Here is a 24,932-nt window from a genome sequence, read left to right on the forward strand (position 1 = left end):
CAGTAAGGGACTGGCTCCAGAGGGTGGCAGCACTGTAAAATAGCTGATGCCAGCTGCCTTAAACCCCCCAAAAGAAGAAGCTCTCCTCCGGCTCTGTGCGGTGGCGCCCCCTGCAGACGGTTCTCTGTCGCTGCAGCCCGGCCAGCTCACTGACTGCTCAGCAAAACAAACGCCATCTTTATTTGACAGGCAAACTACTGAGGCAGAGTTGTGGAGCAAAAACTAGGTCAGGCAGGCGCCAGGAAAACGAAACCACTTTGAGAAATTTCTGCTCTCTGTGCCCCCCGCCGGTGTTAGCAATCCTCCCGACACACCGGGCTGTCCTATGGTCCAATGTGTTTGATCGGTCCGCCAGCTTTAACGCAGTTTTCTGGTGTCGGTCCCGGTTGACGTTGAGTGATCGCCTTTTCTGACAAACTGCCGACGGAGATGAAAGCCAGGTAAATGGGGGACGGGGTGGGCATCTGCGGAGCAGCTAAGTTACCGTTTATGTTTATCTCAAGTGTATTTAAGTGTAACTTTATATTAAGTGCAACTTGTTTGCTGAGTAACGTCAGTTAGCATGATGCGGGGCTCAGTTCGGCTAAGCTAACTCTGGTCCCGGTTGGGTTGTGTTGTACACTGCCATTCCGTGTTCACATTTAACGTCGCAGATATAATTATCTGAAAAATGTAAAACTAAATACAGATTCTGGGGACTTTTTTTATTATGAATTTAACACCATAGTGATCAGACGGTGGTGTTGTTTGAGCCAGAGGGAGGCGTGTCCTCGTTTACAATGTTTTCACTCTCAGGTGGCCCAAAGATGTAGAGTCAGCGGAAACAGACCAACATCTGGTTATTGACATTTTACACAGGAAATATTTTACTTTTTTACAGCTTTGCAGGTTAGTCAGTAGTGTGCCAGGTTAGTCTGGATATTCCACATAAAATAAACGCCACAATGATGACAGGATCTTCTTCCAAACTAGGGGTCGACAGATTATCGGCCTGGCCAGTTATTTGGGCCGATATTTGGCATTTTGCATATTATCTGTATTGGCATTTTATTTTATGATCGCCAATAGAAACTAATCTATTATAAAATGCGAAGGAACTTTCACTCTGTAAAACCTCAAGGAGCTATTTTTATTTACTCTTTTTTGAATTTCACTTGACTATAAGTAATAATAAAAAAATCATTGCTGGGAACTGGCTGTATATGATGTTGAAAGTCTCAGTTTTAATAAAACATTTGCTAAAGGCATTTAAATAGAGTTTTGGTGTTGGAGTTTGTTATATTCCAAATTCTAAATATTGATGCAGAGAGTTTCAGTTTATTGTAAATGCATATTGGTTCGAGTTATCAGTTATCGATCTCATTACTACTCATCACACTACTAATATTCATAGGTATCGGTATATGGTTTCGGCCCTGAAAAAATTAACACATTTCACAGTATCATGCTTGCATGTATAACAATGGGAAAATAACCAGGAAACCTAATTTTCAGCTGGTGGTTCTCTCAAATAAACACACAGATTTATCATTTGATCATTAAAGATAAAAAAGTCCAATTTAAAATTCTTATCTGACAAATTGTAAGGCATGCTGAATAAATACGCATATTGCTTTTAACCATTAAAATATCAAATATTCCCCGTCTTTATAGAGGCAAAACATTCAGAGAAACATCTCAAATAACCATTGCAACATAATTCATATTCATACGTCATAGTGCCCAACCCTTGTCAGCAGGTGCTTTCAGTGTTGTATTGATCTAATTTTATGCCTACTGCTGATATTTGGCCAAGTGTAGATTAGTCGTTTGCATTATCTTCTTTCCTAGGAGTGTGCAAGTATCACAGCTGCATGTTCTGTAATTATGAATCTCTTTGTTGCATAAAAATAAGCTTGTCAGATCCTGCTTTAAACTTGGATATGTGGAAAGACTTCTGCATAAGTGTTTATGGGTCTCACAGTTAAAACAACATTGCTGCATCCCAATCTCCTGTTTCAGCTACCACTGTGGGAGAAATCTGACCTCCCTCTCGGTAGTGTTAATTTGATAGCAAATTATGTGTGATGCAAAAATATGATGAGACTGATAAGTGCTGAATATGAATACAAAGTGACAAATACTCCTAGGTGATGTAGGGAGTGGGTTTTTGTGTAACAACTGTGAAGTGCTTTAACAATTAAATGATTATCAGAAGATTAATGCGCATTTTTTAAAGTCTGTTAATTTGTTATTTATCAAATAAAAAAAGTATTGGTTACAGAAATGTGATGATTTGCTGTTACTGTGTTTCTCATCCCTGTGAATAAAATGTATTATTGTGAATATTTCATAGGCTAAGACATTAATTGATACCTAATGAAAAGATAAACTGACAATGAAAGTAGCTGCTGCCCATTTATCATTTCAAAATTATTTATTCAAGATGTACCAGTATGTCTCAATAGACATGCACGCTTGTTAATAACAGGATAAGAGGAATAAGATTAAGTCTGCCAAGCGTGATTTAAGACGCCCTTCCTAAAAGTACTGCTAGTAAAGAGTTTCTTAATGTTAACTCAGCCCAACCATCTGGATTTTGTTAATTCCTCTTGTGTTTACACAGGATGAAACGAGGTCTGCAAGGGAGTGAACAGGAGGATGGAGGTGGCACCAGCAGTGGGTCTCAGGAGACTCTTAAACGGTCCCGCAAGCAGAGGAGGGAGAAAGATCTGGAGGAGGAGGGAGCCCGCTGGGGGTGTCTGCCTCAGGAGATTCTGCTCCACATCTTCCAGTACCTGCCTCTGCTGGATAGGGCTTATGCTTCTCAGGTACCCTTGTGATAATGAGCCGTCAGCCGCGACACAAGAAGCAGTACTGGTTGTGCGGATGTATAATTATGTCTTCTCTTGATTTCATACTCTCAGCTCAAAACTTATACGGAAGGATGTTTTTTCTTTCTGTATGTGTGTGTGCTAGTTTATTTAAAGTACCCCATCACTCAGAAATTAGTTTCAATGTTTATGTCCCCTAAAATGTCTGAGCTTTACTATATTGACTTTTATCTGTGCAAAAAAAAAATCTGACATCCAAACATACACTAGGCAAGCTAGATTTGCTGAGTCACTTATGCCGCGTTCACATGGAATCCGACAGACGGTAGACAGCAAACCACATTTGCCATTTTAGTGAACACACCAACATCACATTACCATAGCAACATATTGCCATGTGAATCTTATTTTGCCGTCCTGCAATTCCGTCAGATTTTTTTTTTCTCGTGCCGTCCAGGAGGTGTCGCTGGTCTCAGTCCACCATCTGCTGGTTTCCATGTGAACGCAGCATAAAACAGAAGCCAATCACTGTCTAATGCAGAAAACACATACCAGTGTGACTTCAATACAACACCTGATAAGCGTGGAGCGGACTTGTCAGTAAAGAGAGGATAGTTAGTGTTAACATAGTGAAAGTTTTGACAGCAACCATTTGGAGAGTATGTAGATTTTGAATGTAAACTAAACCCAGGAGCTTCTTTCCGCTACCTACCAAAAAGCTCATTCTAGCAGATACTGTTGTCAGTCCCTGCCAGTTAGCCCACAAGCTAACAAGATAACAAACAACATAAAGAAAAGTTACTGGCAACAATAAACACTCTTATACGTCTGCTAGTCCCTAATTTTGGTGCCTGGGTCTAACATGTATGTCTGAATTTCTTGAATGTTTCCTGTTTACTAGCCACATTGATGCACACTGTTCTTTCATCAGTAAACCAAACGCAAGCAACGCTGGAAAAAAAGGGCAAGCATAAGCAAAACTTCCCACAAGAAATGTATCACTGAGGGAGAACAAGTAGATCTGCTTTCAGCCCCTTTTCAGGCTTTGTTTCAACTATTATGTGAGAAAACCACATTAAGCAGAATATTAGTCTTAGTATACTTTAAAAAGTGTCTGGAGAGGGACTTTAATATCAAATGCTGAGTATAAGTGACTACTTGACAGATGAATCAACCCAGTGGCATTATTGCCCCAAAGTATAATCAATCAGTCAGACTTCATTCGTACAGCACTTTTCATACAAGAAAAATTGCAACACAAAGTGTTTTAAACAATAAAACCAGAAGTCTGCCCCTCCCACACACACACACACACACACACACACACACATGCAGGGACACAAGCACATGGGTAAAAGGGAAAGACTTTGTAATTAATTAAAGCACTAAAGTAAGAGTTCTCATTAAAACCAGGAACTAAGGAAATGCTACCATAAGTGAGGAAACACCAGAGGCAGGATAAAACCTACAGATAAAAGATGAAAATAAACAAATATAATAGAATATTATTAAGTAAAATAAATAAATAAAAGAAAGAAAAGGTTAACATAAAGAAATGCAAGATTTTCAGAACAGGTAGTTGTAACCAATTCATTATTCATCCTTAGATTGTCATTATATAATGTAATTATTACATAATAATTGTGTTTTTTATGCTTTCAGTTATTGCTAAGGGCGAATTTAGTCAATATTTTCATGATAACACTATCCAAGGGAATCATGTTAACGGTGTGAAAATGTGAAAGGACTTCAGGGAGGCTTGTGAGAAGTTTCAGCTCTGGTCTAGCTGTTCGACCCACAGCAGCTGCTGTTTGGTACATTCCCACCGCTGTCAGAAAAGCTGTTTTTGGACACAGCCCCCAAGTTTTTTTTTAGCCAAAAGGCTCTAGAACCCCACTGAACACGACCTGCTCAGCACCTAACAGCAAACAGACACAGCGTGTATCTGCTGCCCTCAAGTGGCCCCAAAAATAACCCACTGCAGGTTTAGTCAACTGGACTGAACCAGAGAGGGATGAGCACACAAACATACACTCATACCTGTTTTTCTGTTCCAACAAGTCTTGTACTCTTGGCTTGTGTCAGGGTGAGAGCCACATAACTCAAAGTTAAATGAATGCTTTCCGTGAGTCACATTTTGTCAGCTTGGCTCGGGATAAAAAAAAACATTGTTGTTGTCCAGAAGTTATTTTGTGGAAAATAATGCTTATTTCAAACAAAATTCAGTTTTATCTGTTTTATTTTGTTACGTGGCATGTCCCAGAAGTATTCAGTTTGTCACTAGCAGGTTCTTTTTGCTGCTGATGTTAACTGAATCAAAAATTTAGACATTTAAAACAAAAATATTACAGAGGTTTAAAAAATGAATGAATGAATGAATTTAAAAAATTGCTACTTCCCTCTAGAAAGTCTTAATAGAGGGACAAGTTGTTGTACAAGTTTATTCATCAGGATAAACTCCTTGAGATGAACCATCTCATTTTTGAGGTTATTGTATATACAAACAAAAATGAACAGCAAGAAACAAAACAAAGACTTTATGGAAATGAAAAGACAAAACACAAAATAAACAGTTCAACCGACACACTGCGATAATCAACACAAAATCACCGGAAAGAAGAATAAATGTACACAACCCCCAACAAAAAGGCCAAGGACAAATGTTTGACCAGCAAAATATATAATAGAGTAATATATGTGTGTATATATATATATATATATATATATATATATATATATATATATATACACACACACACACACATATACCTACACACATATATACCTACACGCATACATTTAAACACACATATATACTGTATATGCACATGTATGCATACATATAAACATAGACTATACAGTGTGTTGTGAGTTAAGTATAATTCATCTGAAACATGAACAATTTCATTTAAAGTAAGAAGACCTTTTTTGAACATGTGAAATTATGTTAAAGACCGAATATTTGAAAGCAAAGTATTCCAACCCGAGGGAGCCTTATACTTGAATGCTCTCTTGCCAGTTGTTTTTCTGACTGTATGGATGGAGAAGAAAAATTGTGTACAATGCCTTAAATGATAACATGCAGAATATGGTACAAAAATTGTTGCAGATAATAAGTCCAGAAGATATGAGCATGATCAACCATGCTTTCTCTGCACTCCCTCCATCTGCATAGCTGAGTGCCGGTCTGCTCAGATTTCTTTTTGGGCGTGATGAAAAAGCCAATCAAGTTTTTCCAACAGAAATCTCTCCAGGTCTGTGAGTTAGTGGAGTTTGACAGTGTTTCCCAGGCATTCAGCTACATGTCCTCATTAATTTTAGCATCTAGCTCTTTTTACCCATCGTTGTTTGACATAATCTGTACTGCCCTTATTCACATTAATCATCTGTTAATACATCAGTTTTAAATAACCAAAAACTGCTCCTTTAAGGTGAACCAACAAAAAAAAGAATATTTGTGAGGCAGTCAGATCACTTGATTCTTGTTTTGATTTTGTTTGTGTCACCACAGGTGTGCCGCAGCTGGAACCAGGCTTTTCACATGCCAGAGCTGTGGCGCTGCTTTGAGTTCGAGTTGAACCAACCAGCCAGCTCTTACCTGAAGGCCACACACCCAGAACTCATCAAGCAGATAATCAAAAGGCACTCCAACCACCTGCAGTATGTCAGCTTCAAGGTAAGAACTCACAGCGAGGAGCTGTGTGAGGTTAGAGTGATTAAAGTGATGAAGAGAAAGGTTGTAGTGAGGTGAATTCCTATATTCTCTTCAAGGTAAAGTGTTTATTTTCTCCCTCCACACTGCTCAGGTGGACAGCAGCAGAGAGTCCGCAGAGGCAGCGTGCGACATCCTCTCTCAGCTCGTGAATTGTTCTTTGAAAACTCTGGGGCTCATCTCCACAGCCAGACCCAGCTTCATGGAGCTGCCCAAGGTACGCCTCAGCAAGAGACGCTGAGATACTGTTGTCCTAACAGTCATCTGGTGGCACGAGTTTTATATTACTGTTACAACTGTAGTCTTATCATGGATAAAAAAACTCAAACACGCACGACCCCTGCGTCATAGACTCTGCATGTCTCATGTAACTTTATTTACTATAAAAAAAACATTTAATTTAAGTTTTTCCTTTTTCTTTTCTTTTCTTTTTTTATTTAAATGTAAATTATCATGTCTCTTTTTTCCCTGATAATTTCTTTATCTTCATTTTCAGTAGATTCTAAGTGTCATTGAAAACCTGGAAAAGTCATGGAATTTCACAATCTCATATTCCAGACCTGAAAAAGTCATGGAATTTGTTGTGTGTAGCTTAATGAAATAAAATGTTACAGTAATCTTCCATTAATGTGACATTATGGCATTTTTATTATCTGAGGCTTCTGACATAAAATAGCTCTAAATTATGTTTTAAAGGATTATATTTTGTCGACTTTCACATACATTTCTTCATTTTCTCCTCACATTCTGTCTCCCTTCACGTTTTCCAACTAGCTGAAATCGTGTTTGATCATAAAACTTTTATTTTAAATTATTGAAAGGGCATATTCAATGTGCCTGTAGTTTGAAATATTTAAAGTGAATATAAATGAAAACCAACAGCCAGATATTTGACAAAGTTGCTGTTTAATTTTCATACATTAATTACAATTTCTTAGTAAAGTTAACTATATATTTCTGTTAGTGTTACTTGTTGTGAATGGTCATTGAAATTTTATGATGGGTACTTGAAAAGTTATGGAAAAGTTTTGAAATCTTATCCATGACAATGCATGGGAACCCTGTGTCCAATTTGTCAGCTGAAAATACTGCAGTCATCTCATTTTTTTTTTGACAGTTAATCTTTGAAGACAGATCATAGTATATAGCTGGTATAGCTGCACATTTGTCTTTTGTTTTTAATGTATGCACCTAATTTTAAAGAGCCGTTTTTGATGAGCTGGTAATGCTTTACAAGCACATGCACAATGATGCGCATACATCCAGAGAAAGATGAATATGGTAAACATTTCTGCCAACTGCAGAGGGCGGTGATGCAGATGTATAGTGGAGCTTGATGACAGTTGCCTGAATGTCTGCTTGTCAAACTGCATGATGTCTTGGTGAATAAAACTAGTATTTAGAGCTGCCATAAAGAAAAGCGATGATTAAATGTTTCTCTTTCACTCTGTTCAACAGTCTCACTTCATCTCAGCGCTGACGGTGGTTTTTGTCAACTCCAAATCTCTGTCCTCCCTGAAGATTGATGACACGCCTGTAGACGACCCCTCCCTCAAAGTCCTGGTTGCCAATAACAGCGACACCCTCAAACTGCTGAAAATGAGCAGTTGCCCTCATGTGTCACCTGCAGGTAAATGAGGAATGATAATGATTAGGGATGTTAATGGTTAATGATGATTGTATGAATGACATTGGTGCAAAGCTTTTGTACATCTCTGGAACAATAGCCCGCCCCCGTGGATGTGTTTAACAGCAGGATGGCAATTATATATTATTATTATTATATATTATGATATGTGGGTTACTGTCTGTAAACACGCTGGCCAGGTTAAGTAAAAGCAAACCTCAGATTCACTCTTGTTTGGCGTTTTTTGCCTAGCTATATTTTAGTTGCTTCTGGTGTTTTCATGGATGTCTGCTGCTTACAGTCTGGCAGCTAGTTGCTACCTTTTGTTTCATTGTTTCACATGCCACCTGCCACCCCATACACAGTACTATTGAGAGGTGTTCACATTCAAACATCTCTTTTTTTTAAATTGTTGTATGTGAGCTTGTATAAAGCCTGCTATTATTCAATATAAAAATTTTCATTCATAGTAATTAACCTTGATGCGTGCCTCAAACTAAGTCGCATTGGGTCAGTGTCTTTGAGGTAATTGGGGCTGGAGAGTCCTTGAAAAGTCTTTGTATTTGATGTTAAAGAACGTTGTGGGAACCGTGATGAAAGCATATTATTAGCAGTTGAGAGTTTAATTGGGCAGAAGTGACTTGGAAGAGATAAATGTAGATGGCAAGGCGACACTGATATTAAAATATAGACATTTGAGGGTGATACTCATATCAAATAAATCTCTCTAATGAAATGTTGTAATAAAAACAATCATTTGTAAGTCTCAAAGCCACTGGGAGATAGAACAGCGTTGGTCGATATTACTTCTCCTTATGTTCTCCTGTGCAGATCTATACTCTCCCCATTTATTTTCCTCTCCACCTCAGGCATCCTGTGTGTGGCTGATCAGTGCCACGGCCTGAGAGAACTGGCGCTCAACTACCATTTGTTGAGTGATGACCTTCTCATCGCCCTTTCTTCGGAGAAACATGTTCACCTTGAGCACCTTCGCATCGACGTGGTCAGTGAGAACCCTGGCCAACAGTTCCACACCATCAAGAAGAGCAGCTGGGACGCCATGGTGCGCCACTCTCCTAAATTCAATCTGGTCATGTACTTCTTCCTCTATGAGGAGGAGTTCGGCCCTTTCTTCCGCGATGAAATCCCTGTCACGCATCTGTACTTTGGCCGCTCCGTCAGTAAAGACGTGCTCGGCCGTGTTGGGCTCAACTGTCCGCGTCTGGTCGAGCTGGTGGTGTGCGCCAACGGGCTGCGGCCGCTGGATGAGGAGCTGATCCGCATTGCCCAGCGCTGCACGCAGCTGTCGGCCATCGGATTGGGAGAGTGCGAAGTGTCGTGTAGCGCCTTCGTGGAGTTTGTCAAGATGTGTGGAGGCAGACTGACGCAGCTATCCATCATGGAGGAGGTACTGGTTCCAGATCACCGCTATGGGCTGGATGATATCCACTGGGAGGTGTCAAAGCATCTGGGTCGCGTCTGGTTCCCAGACATGATGCCCACCTGGTAGAGGTCTGGGAGAAGACTTAAGTTTTGTCCAGGTTTTTGTGGGTTTGTGTGCATCCCTTGAAGAACTTCGTTTTTTGGGGATGCCTGTCATCTTTCTCCTGTTTTTGAGAAAGGCTTTCCCAGGCACTATAGGTGGTTTTTCTCCCTAAATACATGAAGAAGTTGCATCACTTTGCATTCTGATGTGATGAAATGTTTTACATTAATTTCAACGTCACCATGCTGTTCTGTTCTGTGTATACAGTCTTTATTTATATGTATATTTATTTAATAATAATAATAGTACATTTTATTGAGAGAGCGCATTTCAGGGTACTCAAAGACATTTTGCATTTGTTAAAATGATCATAACACAACAGTTATTTCACATTAAAAGCAGAAATTTAATTAGTGATTTGGACTGGAACAGATTGGTGCAGTCTTAGATGTGTGTGTGTGTGTGTGTGGGGGGGGGGTCCTGAGTGGTGGAGAAAGGAGGCTTCAGAAAGTTGTGTGGTGGTGGAGCAGGTCAGGGAGGGAGGAGGGAGCCAGGTTATGGAGGGCTTTGTAAGTGCAGAGAGGGAGTTTTGTCTGTTTTTGTCTACTTGTCTTGTTGACACTCATAGCATTTAGCACCTTGTTCTCTGAGCCCTCTCTTAAAGAAATACTTCACCTGCAAAATGACCATTTGTATATTAACTACTCAATATGCACCTTCAAATTTGTAAAGAAAATAACATAAAAAATCCAGCATGCCTCCAGGGTAAACAGAGAGTACATAAGACATCAGAAATTGAAGTGAACAGTCTCATTTATGCAGTCTTTTCCTCACTACTTTTTTTTTTTTTTTACATTTTTGCTAAAACATTACTGTTTTTAGAATGTCTATTCATTGTGGAGGCACGCAAGAAAAACTGGTAGAAAAAAATGTCGTCTTCACGAATTCAGTGTAATTGATAATCAAATGTTTTTTTTTTTGTGGGTGAAGTATTCTGCTCAGGACTTAAACCCAGTGATTTGTTTTCCATGGGAATTAACAGCAGTGTCGGGATTACTGGGAATGAATGGAAAATTGTGAGGATTATTTAATGTACGGCACCTCTTTACTGCATTTTATGCAGGCAGATGTATAAAATTTTTGTTATATCACAAGTGGGCATAACCCTTCTAATAGAAATCAGAATCTTAAAGTTGTCTGATTTCCGGAAAATAACTCAACATACGGAGGTTTTCCAACAGATGTCGTCACCGAACTGAAACCAAAACGTCATGTGTGAAGGGTGAAATGCACTGCATGCATCAGATGGCCAGTTTAAGTCACAAAAAGTTCCAATCTTTACCTTTCATGGAAGGTTTCAGTTTTCTTTTTTGTTTTTTTTTAAGTTTCTGACACTTTACTTCCCAATAGTGACACATAATGACCGTGCATTTCATTATGAAGGGACAGATAACTTGAGTGTGAAGCTTTTTATAGACCAGATGGCTGATCACAAGACTATGGTCAGGTAGGCTTACTGTAGCACATAGCAATTACACATTGGACTCCTAAGTTTTGGTCTCCATGCTTCTCCTCCTGTCATTGTGTCTTTATTTGATGTCTTTGAATGTGTTTCTGAGTCACTGCAACTCATGTAGAAAAATAGCGCAGTCTCTGTCTCTGCTCCGATTTGATTTCAACAGAGCTGAAGACTGTTTCATCTCCCTGTTTCTGAGAACAGCAGTTTGTAAAGGTGGTGCTCTTCAGTGACGCTGGCCATAATCATCTGTACGTACTGTATATATGTAGGGAGAATGTGATGTTTGAACATATTTTTGTTTGTAATGTACAGTAGCTATTATTTCTGCTCACCTGACTCATGCTCCTATTGAAACTGTAAATATCAAAATGTTATATTGAAAAACAAATGAGAGGGAGAAATTTTAATTGTGGACATCATATATTTGTACATTTACTGAATCCTACTGATGCACTTTTACTCTAATGAAGCGTAGTAAGATGAGCTGCGGTGTCGTTATAGGGCATGACATTAACAGATTTTGCAGCCATATGACGGTAAATATTGATAGTGGTCAGTATATCTGTCAGTTCTATGAGACACCCTTTGTGGTTTACTTGCTTTGTGTGGAGTTATTTTCAATACTCACAGACATTGTAGGGCCTAGGAAATTAAATGAGCGTGAGGAATTGTTTTGATTGTTGACAGATGATGCACAAAAATAATTGTGGTAAAATTCTGGGAAAGGGACAAACCAAACCTGCTTGAAAGCACAAGTATGCATCATGCAAATAGTCTATACAATCAGTAAGATATAGGCTTAGCAATTGTAAAACATATTATAGAGGTAAATATATTAATGTTAACAACTCCTTGCAGGGAGCTGTCAAATGTTTACTAATGCAGTGAAAAGTTGAAGATCATTCATGTTTGTAACAGCAGAGAAAAAGCCCATATTTCCAATAATGATCAATTGACAAACATGCATTAAATATTTCTATCTTCAGTTTTTCTTGATGTGAATTTAGCCCAAATTTATGGAGTAACATAATTGCTCCAATTTTTAGAACAGGGCTGCACAATTATGACAAATTCTGTACTTTTTGGGATACATTTTACCAGCTGTTCTACAGAAACGATGCACACACAATTAGTGCCACATCATCGAGAAACTAGTGCTTATGTATAATTGATTAAAAAAATGCTTCTAATGAGGTAATTGTGCAGCCCTGAAGACAGGACAATGTGACGGCTGAATGTTGATGTAACTGAATGTTTGCCTGAATGTGTAAGAGTGAAATATTTATGTCTCACTGTTGTTTTGTTGCAATAGAGTGAATAATAATGAGTGGGAAGATGTCTTAAGGTGGTGGACTCATCAAGGATGTTGTCGTCTGTGGACGCTCTTGGACTGTGCAATGAAAGAGATCTGTAAATCATGTTCAGTTAAATATTGATACTTGTTTTACGGGATTGATATTTTTCTTTTTTGTGTATTTTGTTTGTAAATGGAAAAAAAAAATCTTCACATCAATATTTCTTCAATTGTTGCTCTCTAATAGGGACCAATAATGTCTTAATTTTCTGTTTCTGAGGGACAGCAAGGCCTGGCAATGGACTTCATCCATTATTGACTTATAGTACATTTTGTTGTGTATTTATAAAACGAAGCCATCTGCTGGGTAATATTAACTACATTTGTATTCAATGCTTATAGAAGATTATTGTCATATTCAATGATAGGCCAAGTAAGGGCTGCAGTTTTTTTATAGTGTACAGTGACAGTGTATTGTTTGTATTGTAGTTGGACAAGTACCGAGAAGATTTATTGGAAGATGACCTGTTGTACTTCTCCCAAAGACTTGTAATATTTGAGTTCATAGCCACATTAAAAATGCCTGTTTGAATACGTACTCCATGTCTGAAATATAAAAAAGCAACATTGTTGCTTTGAATAGTTTGTAGTGTTTGTAGGTCTGCGGATTATTTTGAGTAACTGGGTCATGATTTCAGGAAAGACACATTAATGTTGAGTTTTTTAATTGTATTTTTTGGGCATTTTGAACACCACAAGCCAGTTCCATAATATCTGATAGAAAGCAGGCATCTCTATGGCTGATATCTCCAACACTCTGCAACTCACACCAAAACAATATAGACTGATGAGTAACACTACAGTTCATCAGGAAAATATGTTTTTGATTTTGGAGTGAAATGTCCCTTTAAGCTTGTGTCACGCAGTTATCTTGTGTCAAGACGATACAGGTCTGAGGGGAGCAAACTGAGTTTGATGTGTGTCTTCTAAGATGCTCCACAAAGTTTAGTATTTTTAGTATTTAGTAAAACAGTCACACACTATTCTGAAGAGTGGAAAACATCAAATTATGTTAACTCACCCTCAGTGTTTTGGTCCACAGTGAACCTTAATGAATTCTGTCAGATGTGCAGTGGACTCAGTTTTTGAGTATTTGCACTCAAATCGTTTCAATGTGTGAGTGACCACCTGCTCAAATTACAAACCTATATAATTAAAACAATTTATATGTGTTTGTCTGACTTACCGTGAAATTGCAGTTTTATTTGAGAGGATGTAAAACCAATCCACAAACTGATTTGTTTCCTTTTAAGGAGCGAGGTTGCTTTTGGTGGAAAAGGTAGATGTTTTATAATGCTTTTTAGCCCTTTATAACTCCTGTGCCTCCTGCAGAGCTCTTATCCTCTGTCCCTAATGGGTTGCAGAGAACAATTTTATTGGTTAAACACTGTGCAAAATACATTGTCTAATGCACAGATACTATGTGTTTACAGTGAAAAATGGGCAAAATACTAAGCAGAAAAACACACCTCAACACAGGATAAACTGTGAGTCAACTCTTTAATTTTAAGCCAGTCAAAACATCCCTGTGAGGAAATTGGATCATTACAGAAAAAAGGGAAAAGAGTGGAATACAATTCAAGTAATTGTTATTTATACTGCACTTACCTTCAAGCAGAGTGCTTTCCAAGAAGGTATATAAACAACAGTAAACAAGAGGACATAAAAATAAGCACAAGCAACACAGGACACAGTCAAATAATAGCTCCATTAAGTGAAATCAAATACAAGACACAACTTGAGTGCTGTCTCCTGCTCCACCCACAGCTAATTACATTTTTAGTCTTAGGATTTAAAAAGACGATAAGTGATATTTCTTCGAGAGGAAACAGGCTGGTAGTGGTGCCACTTCAGACCAGACTAATAGCAAATACATTCAGATAGTGTTAGTCTACTTAAATACACATTATTCCACAATTATTCCAAACAGTTTTGTATGTTTTATTAAGAATGTTAGCTATCCAGATTTTAAAGCTTTATATGTAACACAGAAACATGCTTGTTTTTTAATATTCATCTTTTTTAAAACCTCATGGACACAAATTTTGGTATCTTTGTCAGTGAAGATTAGCAGTTAAATTGCTAGGTGGAAAATAGCATGACTTTGGCTCTTTTGTACTCTACACTGAGCATAGATGACACAGAGCAGGAACAAAATACAATTTGTATCACCTGCACACCCTCACACATATTTTTTCTCTCAGTTTTGATTAAATGTCTTGACTGTGCAGTTCATGATGTCTGAACTTGATATGCAGGAATGTTTCATCTATTTGATGTAGTTGTCAGGTCATCACTTTACTTGGTTAGGCTTCTCAGAGTAGTAGAGAACCTACTTGTTTTTACTTGTTTGACATATTCCTGATTTTTAAACTCCCTTTTTTCTCACTACCTTGACAGATTACACTTTTTTGATTGAGCTTAGCAACTTCAGCAAACTCCCATCACAGAGCTCTAACTTTAACTGACTCACCCACGTAATGTGAAAGTCTGATATATGGTCATAAACATACATACATATACTGTGTATGATAAGTAGATTTATACATGTTTACATATAAAGCTGTATTGATAAACTATATTCATACATTCATACATACAATTCATGGCAATATTTACTATATGGATTACAATATAATTATTCAGAAGCCCTGACGGGCAAATAATTTTTAAGGATTATATATATATATATATATAAATTTATTTTAGGATATATATATATTCATCTGCAAGAACAGCAAAAACATATTTATACATTTTGATTATTTTTTAAATATGTGAAAGTAGGTGAAAAATGCAAAAATGCTATTTTTGTTGGGTATAATATAAAAATATTTTTTATCTGTTTTCACAGATAAAAAACAAAGAAAAGTTCACAACAGATTGGGGGAAAAAATCATATAAAAACAACTTTTAAAAGTTTTTTGTTATGAAAATTATTGATTTACACAAAAGAAGGCATAGAAATATGACCACAAAGAACAATTCTCTACATACAAGGCACATCAAATAGATAGATAGACAACAGAGCATAGAAAAAAAACAATTTTAGAAAAAAAAGGTAAAATAAAGTAAAATTGGAATAACTAGTAGTCTGCAATCTTCTACAGTTACTACCCGACTTACTTGCCTCTCTAGGCTTCCATAATTTTCCATATACTATATATATCTATATATCTACATTTTGCACGGGACTATTTCAGGAATGATGAGGCTATTTGAAGTCCTTGCTGAGGGCAGTTTGGTGCAGCAGATATAGAAAGCTGACGGTGTTTAACTCGCGTCGACACTCCCCAAGTGGGTGGCCTGAAGCGGCTGCCAGCTCAGCTCGGCTCTGCTGGGAGGGGACGACACGGCGCAACGCGAGTCTGCTTCCCCCTTTAAACTCTGCAAACTCGGTGTAAAGAATTAGCGCACCACTTTTGGCAGTTTATAAGCTCCGTGTCTAAAACTGTCGTGCTGAGAGGTGATGCTGGGAGTGGCGGGCATGACGGGCAGGTAGGACTGGTCGTTAGCTTGTTTAGCTCGTAGCAAACAAACATAACCGCTAACTTCAGCTAGCAAGCTAAAGCTAATGTCAGATTAGCTTGCCAGCGGGCCGTTAGGATAGTTAACCATTATGATACAACTGGAGCTCTATTTTTAAAGCACCGGATAAAATGTCGTTATCAACACATTTGCTTCAGAGTAACAGTTTAAATATAATAATAACTGTAGGCTATATAACAGCAGTGTGCCCCTCATTGGAGCTAACTGAAAGACTAGCATGCTAGTTAACGTTAACGGTCAGCTGTTAATGGCTTTAATTCTCGGTATAATGTGAAGTAACAGCATTCACCATCCCTGAACTCAAGTGTCATTCATGAGTATTTAGTTGTCATCATAACTGACTTGGAAGTATTTAAAATCAGCAATCAGTGCATGGCACTGAAGTAACTGATAAACTAACATAAATTACTTTTGATTGGGTTAGCTTCCGTTGTTTTAGTTTGCAGCTTCATTTTAACATCTTTATGTTTCACACAAAGACTTATAGAACTACTGACAGACTCATATCTGAGTCTGATGGTTAGTGGCCAGTGTTGGGAATTTCATGTGATTTATTTTTACTTAAAATGACAACACACAACAATGAACCTTTCTTTAAATGTGCCGGTGTTAGCCAGCTGGCTGCTTTTCAACCATAGTCCTCTGGCAAGAATATGCAAGTGGCTGTTAAATTTGCTTCACTTACCAGCAGAAAAAACAATGGTAACCCACTGGGTGGCTGATAGATCTTGGAATCCACCAGCCACAGTGGCAAAAAAGTTATTTTCCAAGCCTTTTCTTTGTCTGTTTATTCATAATTTTGTGTGTGTGTGTGTGTGTGTGTGTGTGTGTGTGTGTGTTTCAGTACCTCTATTCCTTTACCAAATTAGGCCATGGCTGTGCAGTGAGTAACAGTGTTAGTGAGTTCTCCAACTGATTCACATATTATTTTCCACTCTCCATGGTGACAGCTGCTGAAACAAGCCCAGCAGTTAATGTAGGAGCTATGTGAGAAATGATAAACATTGGTCCAGCCTTCCATCCCAGTTATTTGTCAGCCTAATGTGTCACAGGGGACTCTGGGGAAGTAAATGTACTAATATGTATTTTCTTGTCTCCTGCAACAGCATTGCTAATGCCCTGGCCAGTGCGGCCTGTGAGCGATGTAAGAGTGGCTTTGCTCCGACTGAGAAGATTGTGAACAGTAATGGAGAGCTCTACCATGAGCAGTGCTTTGTGTGTGCCCAGTGTTTCCAGCAGTTCCCCGAGGGACTCTTCTATGAGGTAGTGCACTAAAATAATCACCATAAATCATTTTACAAATAAACACAATGATGAGCCGTGCTTTGTGTGTGCTGCATGTGATGTGGCTGTGATTTCTCTGGTTCTCCTGCATACAGAGAATGTTTTTGTTTGTTTTGAGTGAAGGAATCTCGGTCTTCTTCTCTTCACAGTTTGAAGGGAGAAAATATTGCGAACATGACTTCCAGATGCTCTTTGCCCCATGCTGTCACCAGTGTGGTGAGTGTTTTAGGTCCTCATTTTTTTATGGTCTGTACAGATCTGTTGTTTGCGGGGTTGTGTGGAGCCTTGAAAGACCAGCTACCACTTTGTATAAAAAAAGTATCTTGTATTCAAATACGTTCTGATTATATATTGATCTAATTGGGGTAAACCTGGTACCAGAATGCAACTCAGGTTTGCTTCAATTGACTATTTTATGCAATTACATTGGCAGCATTTGTTGTTGCGCTGCTGCAGCAGAGCTGCCTACTGTTATAAATACTGTATTTTAACAATTAAAAGCACATACTCCGCTCATTTATGAAGCCATGCATGCTACTGCATTGTCAACCCCAGGGTCCTACAAATGTTTCACAATAAAATGCCTCCTGTCAACAACTGATGGGATTCAGTTGACTGAGGGCTTCTTTTTTTTTTACACGGATACAGTGCTGCACACTGATACCATCGTAAACCGTATACCCTTGTGAAATTTCAGGAAGGTATGAAAAAAATAGATTCTACCCAAGCCTTGTCTGAAGATCGACAGAAAAAAAGACATTTGCACTTAGCAAAATGACAAGAAAAGAGATTGTTTAGCTTTTTGGGGGATCTCTTGTAAGGTTACACTTGAAAACCTTGCCTAGTTATGGCACTGGAATATCAGTCTTGTGTGGAAGGTTTGCCATGACATAATCATAGGTATACATTTATCAAGAATTAATGTATTACTGTCACAGACACATTGTTGTTCATGCCACACCAGTAGTAACAAAATCATTTCTGTCAGTTGCAGAGTTGTTCCGATACTGATACAATATTGGAAATGCCTCCGATACTGTTTGAAATTGTGCATCAGGTGTCGGCTAATATGTGAGTCCATGCACCGATCTGATACCACATGATTTATTAATAAACTTTAAAATAGTTTTACACCTGGATAAAATGGCAGTTTTTCCAGAAATAAATTAATCTTTGCTGCTTTAAAACAGTAGCCTTCACAGAAAATTGTGCTGTGCAGCCTCTGGCAACTACTGATTTAGAGTGGCGAAGAAGAATTGATTTGCGATATATAGTGTAATGCCAGTCATAGCAAAATGTCAGTAATCGGGCAGTATTTTACACTGGAGAGTCCTATTATTAATCGGATATTTTTTATGACAGTCAAATAAGATTGAAGTTTGGTATTTATTCGCTGTATACATGTTTTACAAAAGCTACACCATACAGCAGTGACTGAGAATAATTCACAGTTATTCATGGTTAGTAGTATACAGCTGTTTTATAATGTACTGGTATTGGATCAGTGGTTGGTACCAGCTGATCTGTAAGTTTAGGTCTCACAATTTTTATTGGGAAGGAAAAAACAGTATTGAAACATCTCTAGTTGGTCCACCTTTTGCTCTTGGAAAGTGTTCTGCTCAGCATTTATTTGACAGACCTTTCACAAACTGCTCAGTGTACGCAGTGTACAGTGAAGAATTCAGCCCTCACCACATCTCCCTACACAGTTTGGGAACCAGTGCACTGCTGTACATATGTGCATGTAAGCATCCCTGACTGAGAGATCGGATCTCTGTGTTTCTCACTGATCTTTAAATTCTATTCAACTTTTTATAGAACTTCCCACTCATTTTAGATGACCCAAGATGCATTTTTATGCTATGTCAGATTAATTTAAAGATACTCGACTTTGTCCAGGGAGAAATAGACATGCTCTAATTAAATTAAATGGACAATTAAAATGCATTCAGCCTTAAAGTGTCACTTTGAGAACACTACAGGAAGCACTGCAGTGCATTTTAGTAACACTAGGAGTCTGTAATAGAGTGCTCATTATGAACTGCTGTACAGTACCCGAAAAATAGCATCCAGTCCCAAAAAATATTAGAGAAGTCAAACTTAGACTTACCTCAAATTGATCTCTCACTTATGGTTTTCCCTCAGGGGAGTTCATCATTGGTCGTGTCATTAAGGCCATGAACAATAGTTGGCACCCCGACTGCTTCCGCTGTGACATTTGCCAGGCTGTGCTCGCAGACGTGGGGTTTGTCAAAAATGCTGGCAGGTGCGTATCCCATCTTATTACAGTCTTAATTTAACACTGTGGCAGCCTGTAAAACAGGTGGTTACACACACGTCAAGATGCTGACTCGCTCACTTTTGCGCTCTAACAAATAATGGAATTTTGAGCAGCTGTGACAGAATGTGTCAAAAGATTATATTATACTTATTTTACTTTCTTGACACCCCTAACTTTTATTCTGCTCCATTTCTCTCAGGCATCTGTGTCGCCCGTGCCATAACCGCGAAAAAGCCCGTGGCCTGGGCAAGTATATCTGCCAGAAGTGCCACGCCATTATTGAAGAGCAGCCGCTGATCTTTAAGAATGACCCCTATCACCCAGACCACTTCAACTGCAACAACTGTGGGTCAGTGTCATCGCTTAACCACACTACAGAAAACAGAACGCTCTCAGCTTTCGAATCTATTTTAAGACCACATGAAAAATGTTTTTTTAATGTGTTTTAATATTCCTCTGTGCTCAGGAAGGAATTGACAGCTGAAGCCAGGGAGCTGAAGGGAGAGCTCTACTGTTTGCCCTGCCACGACAAGATGGGCGTACCAATCTGTGGTGCCTGTAGGAGACCCATCGAGGGGCGTGTTGTCAATGCCATGGGCAAACAGTGGCATGTGGAGGTTTGTCAACAAGAATCTGATGTTTTGATAACCAGTTTACTTCAGGAGGTTTTTTTCTCCTCAAAAAAGCAAGCCCTTCAGGAGTAGAATTTAGGATTCTAGATGGATTAGATGACCATGTTTACTGTGTTTGATAGGATATTTGTTTGGAGGAAGTAAGGACTTGTGAATGTAAATTATTAAGAAAATATGTTTGAATTGCGCTGCCAACTTGATGTGTCCGAATTCTGAGAGAGAGGTACACAAAATGTGCCATTAAACACACAAACTAATTAGGTAACAAAATCATGTGGCAATTTATTCACAACTAAAATTCAGCTTTTGCTCATAAATATCCAAACACACCTCTCTTATATTGCTCTGTTAGCTACTACAACCCACAAACACTAAAGTGCGCTTTTATGTGACTGGTGTGGCTTTCAAGTCACTCAAAGTCACATTTGATTGCATGAAAGTTTGAAAAAGTCTCTGAGTGCAGGCAGAGTCATCAAACATTTGAAACAGAAAGAGAGCAGAAAGGAATTTCAATATGAAAATACTCTGTTACAGAATTTATTTAACCTACATTTGGCATATACCAAGAAATAAATGATTCAATAACACATGGGCACAGGATTAAAATGGGGAAATACATGTTTTTTTGTTCCGCGTCGCCTTAAAGTAAAAATCTTATGCACATTGCAAGTTGGAGTGAAGGGAGTGGACTTCCGAGGTTTAAATAGTGGGCACATGTCGTGCTGACGTCCTTTTTATGGTTAATTATATGTATTGCCTTTACACAGAAGCAGAACATATTTTTAAAATGAGTCTCGCATTTAGTTGTTTTTACTTTTACACAGGAACATTTAATTCATTAAATGAACCAGTTAATTACCAAAACACTGTTAATGAGCTTATTGGAGGCAGTAGGAGAGATGTGAGCACTTGTAAAAAGATGATTTCTCCTGAGGCAGAGCACAGCACATCAAGTTGTGTGTTCATCTGTCTGGAGGCTACTGAGTTTCATACTGTTCAAAAATCTCAACACTGTCAACAGTATATAGCATTCAATTTAATGTTAAAAGACACTCGTTAGCTGAAATAAATTTTGCTTTTATCTGGCAGGCACCAGAAAAGTAGGACTATTTAAAATCACTGTGGGAACACTCAATATTACAGTGGCGTCTTCATAGCACTGGTGGGCTAAATGTGATTTAAAAACAAAACAAAAACAACACTAAAGGATTAATAAAGTACAATTTTTCCATAGGTTGAGTCTGTAACTCTATAAAAACATTTCTAAGTGAGCAAACATTCATGTAATATTCATGTTTTGTTGGCACCTGCTCCTCTTGTCAATTTCACATGCCTTCATTAGGAGTGTTTCTACCACTCCCTCAGCAACATTTGTTTTTGTTTACAGCATTTTGTGTGTGCCAAGTGTGAGAAGCCGTTCCTCGGTCATCGGCATTATGAGAGGAAGGGGTTGGCATACTGTGAGACTCATTATAACCAGGTAAGAAATAAAAGAGCCAAGTAAAATAATGCTTTTTGAGTTCATGACAGACATCATAATGTTAGAAATGGTTGCTGTATAAAAACCCAAACTCCTTGTTTCTGTGTTATCAAGCTCTTCGGCGATGTGTGCTATCACTGCAACCGTGTGATTGAAGGTGATGGTGAGTATTAATATAATAGAAATCACTCAGTGCAGTGTTTTTATGGCTTTATATAAGATGTCAATTGAACACACAATCGTTGAATGTTCATGATTTCCTTTTTTTCTCCCTCAGTGGTGTCTGCTCTCAACAAGGCCTGGTGTGTCAGCTGTTTCTCGTGCTCCACCTGCAACACAAAACTCACTCTCAAGTAAGTGATGTTCCAGAATAATAGCTTCTTCTAATTGTCTACAGTACTACCAGCTGATTTCCGCTCTGTTTTCTCTAACACTCCTGAAGTCTTAACACTTGTTTTTGTGTATTTCACTTTCCTGCTACAACTCCGTTCCTGCTCCTTCCCTTTCCTCCAATTTCTTCTCTCACATGCTTCACTTCATCTCTATGGTATCAGAGATAAGTTTGTTGAAATTGACCTGAAGCCGGTGTGCAAGCACTGCTATGAGCGCATGCCCGAGGAGCTGAAACGCCGCCTGGCTCGACGTGAGCGCGATGCCAAAGAGCGCAAGAAAAAACCTGCTGTCTGTCTGTAGAGTTATTATTCTTTACGCCTCACCACTCAACCCGTTGGTTGGTGTTTTCTCTTTCTTACACTTTTTCTGTGTTGTTCCTTGTTTGACAGAATGACATGATTTTATTTGTTATTTATTTTGGAAAGTAAAACCAACATCCTGCAATCACGCTGTTTTGTGTTAATGGCATTTAACAATTACTTTTATAATTAATTAGTCTGCTTACTATTTTCTCAATTAATTGATAAGTTTGGTCTTAAAAATGTTAGAAAATAGCAAAATAATGATATTTTCCAGAGTCCAAAGTGACATCATGGTGTGTCATTCAGTCAATAGTCTAAAACCCAGTAATATTCTGCAAATATTCTTTCAAATTGGTGAAGTTGTTTCTGCATTTGCTTGTTTTTTTGGTCAGTTGCATGTGTTTTCTTCAGTCATAGCATGTTGAGCACTCAGGACACTGAATCTTTTTGTCATTTTTACTTGAAAATCAATTTAAACAGGACCTTTCATGATCATTTTCAGGTTTATAATGTTTTATGATTTCAAACAGAACATGTTTAAATTATTGAATGTTCAAAACCTTTCATTTTCCTGTATGGAACACCTTTTTGAGTCTTTTGTGTCTTGATGTCTTAGTGCCATTATTGCAGCTGGGGAATTACTATTACAGAGGTAACAGCACTTTTTATTGTGAAAAATCACCAACAATCACCAATAATAATATGTTCCAGCACGAATATGATCCAAAATAGTGGAAAAATTTACAAAATTCACAACCAAGTTTACATGTTTCCCTGACGTTATGTCATTTTATTTAGCAGTGTAAGCTACGTAATGTAAACGCTTGCAAGAGCGTGTCTCTAGCAAATGACCATCTAAAGAGATTCGTCACAAGGTGATGTCAGTTTATATCAAAAGGCAGAACAAATGTTGGAAACAAAGTATTCAGAACAGTCTGAATCTTAAGGTTTTTACTCACAGAGATTACGTTTACATGCTGTTAGCTCATTATTTGAAACTTTGGCTACATTTAATATGATTACCCTTCTTTTTAACACTATATGTCAGACACAAAATATAGAAAAAGCATAATAGGTCCCCTTTAAAGGAGTGTTTGAACTGTCCTTACGATAAACTCAAGCTTTATTTTCATTTTGTTTTGCTGAGATACTTGCTGCCTTGCACTGAAAGATGTAACTGCATGACTATTTCAATGGTTTCCAAGAGCATTACAGATCAGCAGATTAAGTGCTACCTCCTTAAAAAAATATGGCTTTAATACTTATATATTTTGAGGAGATTGTGATTTCAAGTGAATTTTACTCTGCATTGATAATATTCAGAGAGAATAATGCTGGTGGGATGAACATAAATGAAAGGCTAGCTCGAGAAAAATCACTGACTTACATATGTAGCACTGAGATCCTGTGTATTTGCTGCTTTGCAGGAACAAGTTTGTCGAGTTTGACATGAAGCCTGTTTGTAAAAAGTGTTATGAGAAGTTTCCTCTGGAGCTGAAGAAGAGGCTCAAGAAGCTGGCCGAAGCCTTGGGGCGCAAGTGAGCCCCTTCCAGCCGAAGAAGCTGGAAATATTTCCACTGTGGCTGTGAAGGTAAAATATCCAGGAGAACTGCTGCATAACAAGATAAGGACCCAGCAGTACGCCAATATTAGTAACATAAATCTGGGATCTGTTAAAAATCTAAATATATCACTGTGGTGTTGTCATAAAGGTGCCTATTTGCAGATATCAGTTTTTCTTGCCTTTTTTTATACGCAAATGCTATTTTATTTTTTTTAACATTCCTAAATTGTCCAAATTTGTTTTCCTCTCCTTGAAAAGACATGGTGTCTCAGTTTATTATGACTTAACCCTGAGCATGATTGCTAACTGCTATGCCTAAAATGTTCTTTGATTTCAAAAGATTGTTTGACATTATATCGAATTACCCATGTGCCTTGAGTATATGAACTGTGTGTCTTAAAATGCAAATGATGGTTAAAATGTGACTTACATACAATTATAACGCAGTTATGCCTTAGTACGTGTATCTTAATTAGCCTATCTACTGAAAAACTTTTCACCTTGTAAGCTTTTATACCTCAGTATGAACCATTACAAAGCAACCACTGTGTTATTAAGAGTACTGTAATGATCGCTCCGCTTGTTAAAAAAATGTTTCAAGAAAATGTGCATCCATTATCATCGAGCATGGCTCGTATGCAAACCATTAGGTGTTAATGAATCCACTGGATATGGTTAAGATAATAAATACAAAATAGTGATGAACTGGTGCATTCTGTCACTTTTCTATGAGCCTTACTCAACAGGGACATGTTTTTATTCAAAGAAGCACTCCATGAATGTTTGGTCCAGTTGGTCCCTCAACTTTGAATGAAATCCAATCAGAGGATGCAGCTGTATTTCTAAAAGATTACAAAATCATCAAGTTAAGACCTTTGGTGTGTACTGTATGCTATCAGTGTGTACGGCAGTGAAATGATATTGCTTGTACTGTAA

At 38.0% G+C, this 24,932-nt stretch overlaps 2 protein-coding genes across 3 annotated transcripts; both read left to right on the top strand.

Annotated features, from left to right (window-relative positions):
- Window positions 1–124: 124 nt before the first annotated feature.
- Window positions 125–13,043, top strand: LOC121947588 (F-box/LRR-repeat protein 3-like). Its single transcript, XM_042492701.2, has 6 exons — window positions 125–440; window positions 2,606–2,810; window positions 6,325–6,489; window positions 6,620–6,742; window positions 7,984–8,155; window positions 9,022–13,043. The coding sequence occupies exons 1-6, from the start codon at window positions 430–432 to the stop codon at window positions 9,660–9,662; spliced, it is 1,317 nt and encodes a 438-aa protein (XP_042348635.2). The 5' UTR covers window positions 125–429; the 3' UTR covers window positions 9,663–13,043.
- A 2,739-nt stretch (window positions 13,044–15,782) lies between these two features.
- lims1 (LIM and senescent cell antigen-like domains 1) lies at window positions 15,783–24,701 on the top strand. Of its 2 annotated transcripts, XM_088076036.1 has the most exons (11): window positions 15,783–16,009; window positions 17,167–17,323; window positions 17,494–17,560; window positions 19,490–19,610; window positions 19,825–19,974; window positions 20,092–20,242; window positions 21,645–21,737; window positions 21,852–21,900; window positions 22,015–22,090; window positions 22,292–22,467; window positions 23,860–24,701. In XM_088076036.1, the coding sequence occupies exons 1-10, from the start codon at window positions 15,981–15,983 to the stop codon at window positions 22,428–22,430; spliced, it is 1,032 nt and encodes a 343-aa protein (XP_087932162.1). In that variant the 5' UTR covers window positions 15,783–15,980; the 3' UTR covers window positions 22,431–22,467; window positions 23,860–24,701. The 2 variants fall into 2 exon arrangements, with proteins under 2 accessions (XP_087932162.1, XP_042348645.1); XM_042492711.2 differs by lacking the exon at window positions 22,292–22,467 and having other exon boundaries at window positions 15,787–16,009.
- The last annotated feature ends 231 nt before the right edge of the window (window positions 24,702–24,932 follow it).

Source organism: Plectropomus leopardus, chromosome 1, assembly GCF_026936395.1.
Source record: "Plectropomus leopardus strain MGB_pleo_1.0 chromosome 1, ASM2693639v1, whole genome shotgun sequence".
NCBI lineage: Eukaryota > Metazoa > Chordata > Actinopteri > Perciformes > Serranidae > Plectropomus > Plectropomus leopardus.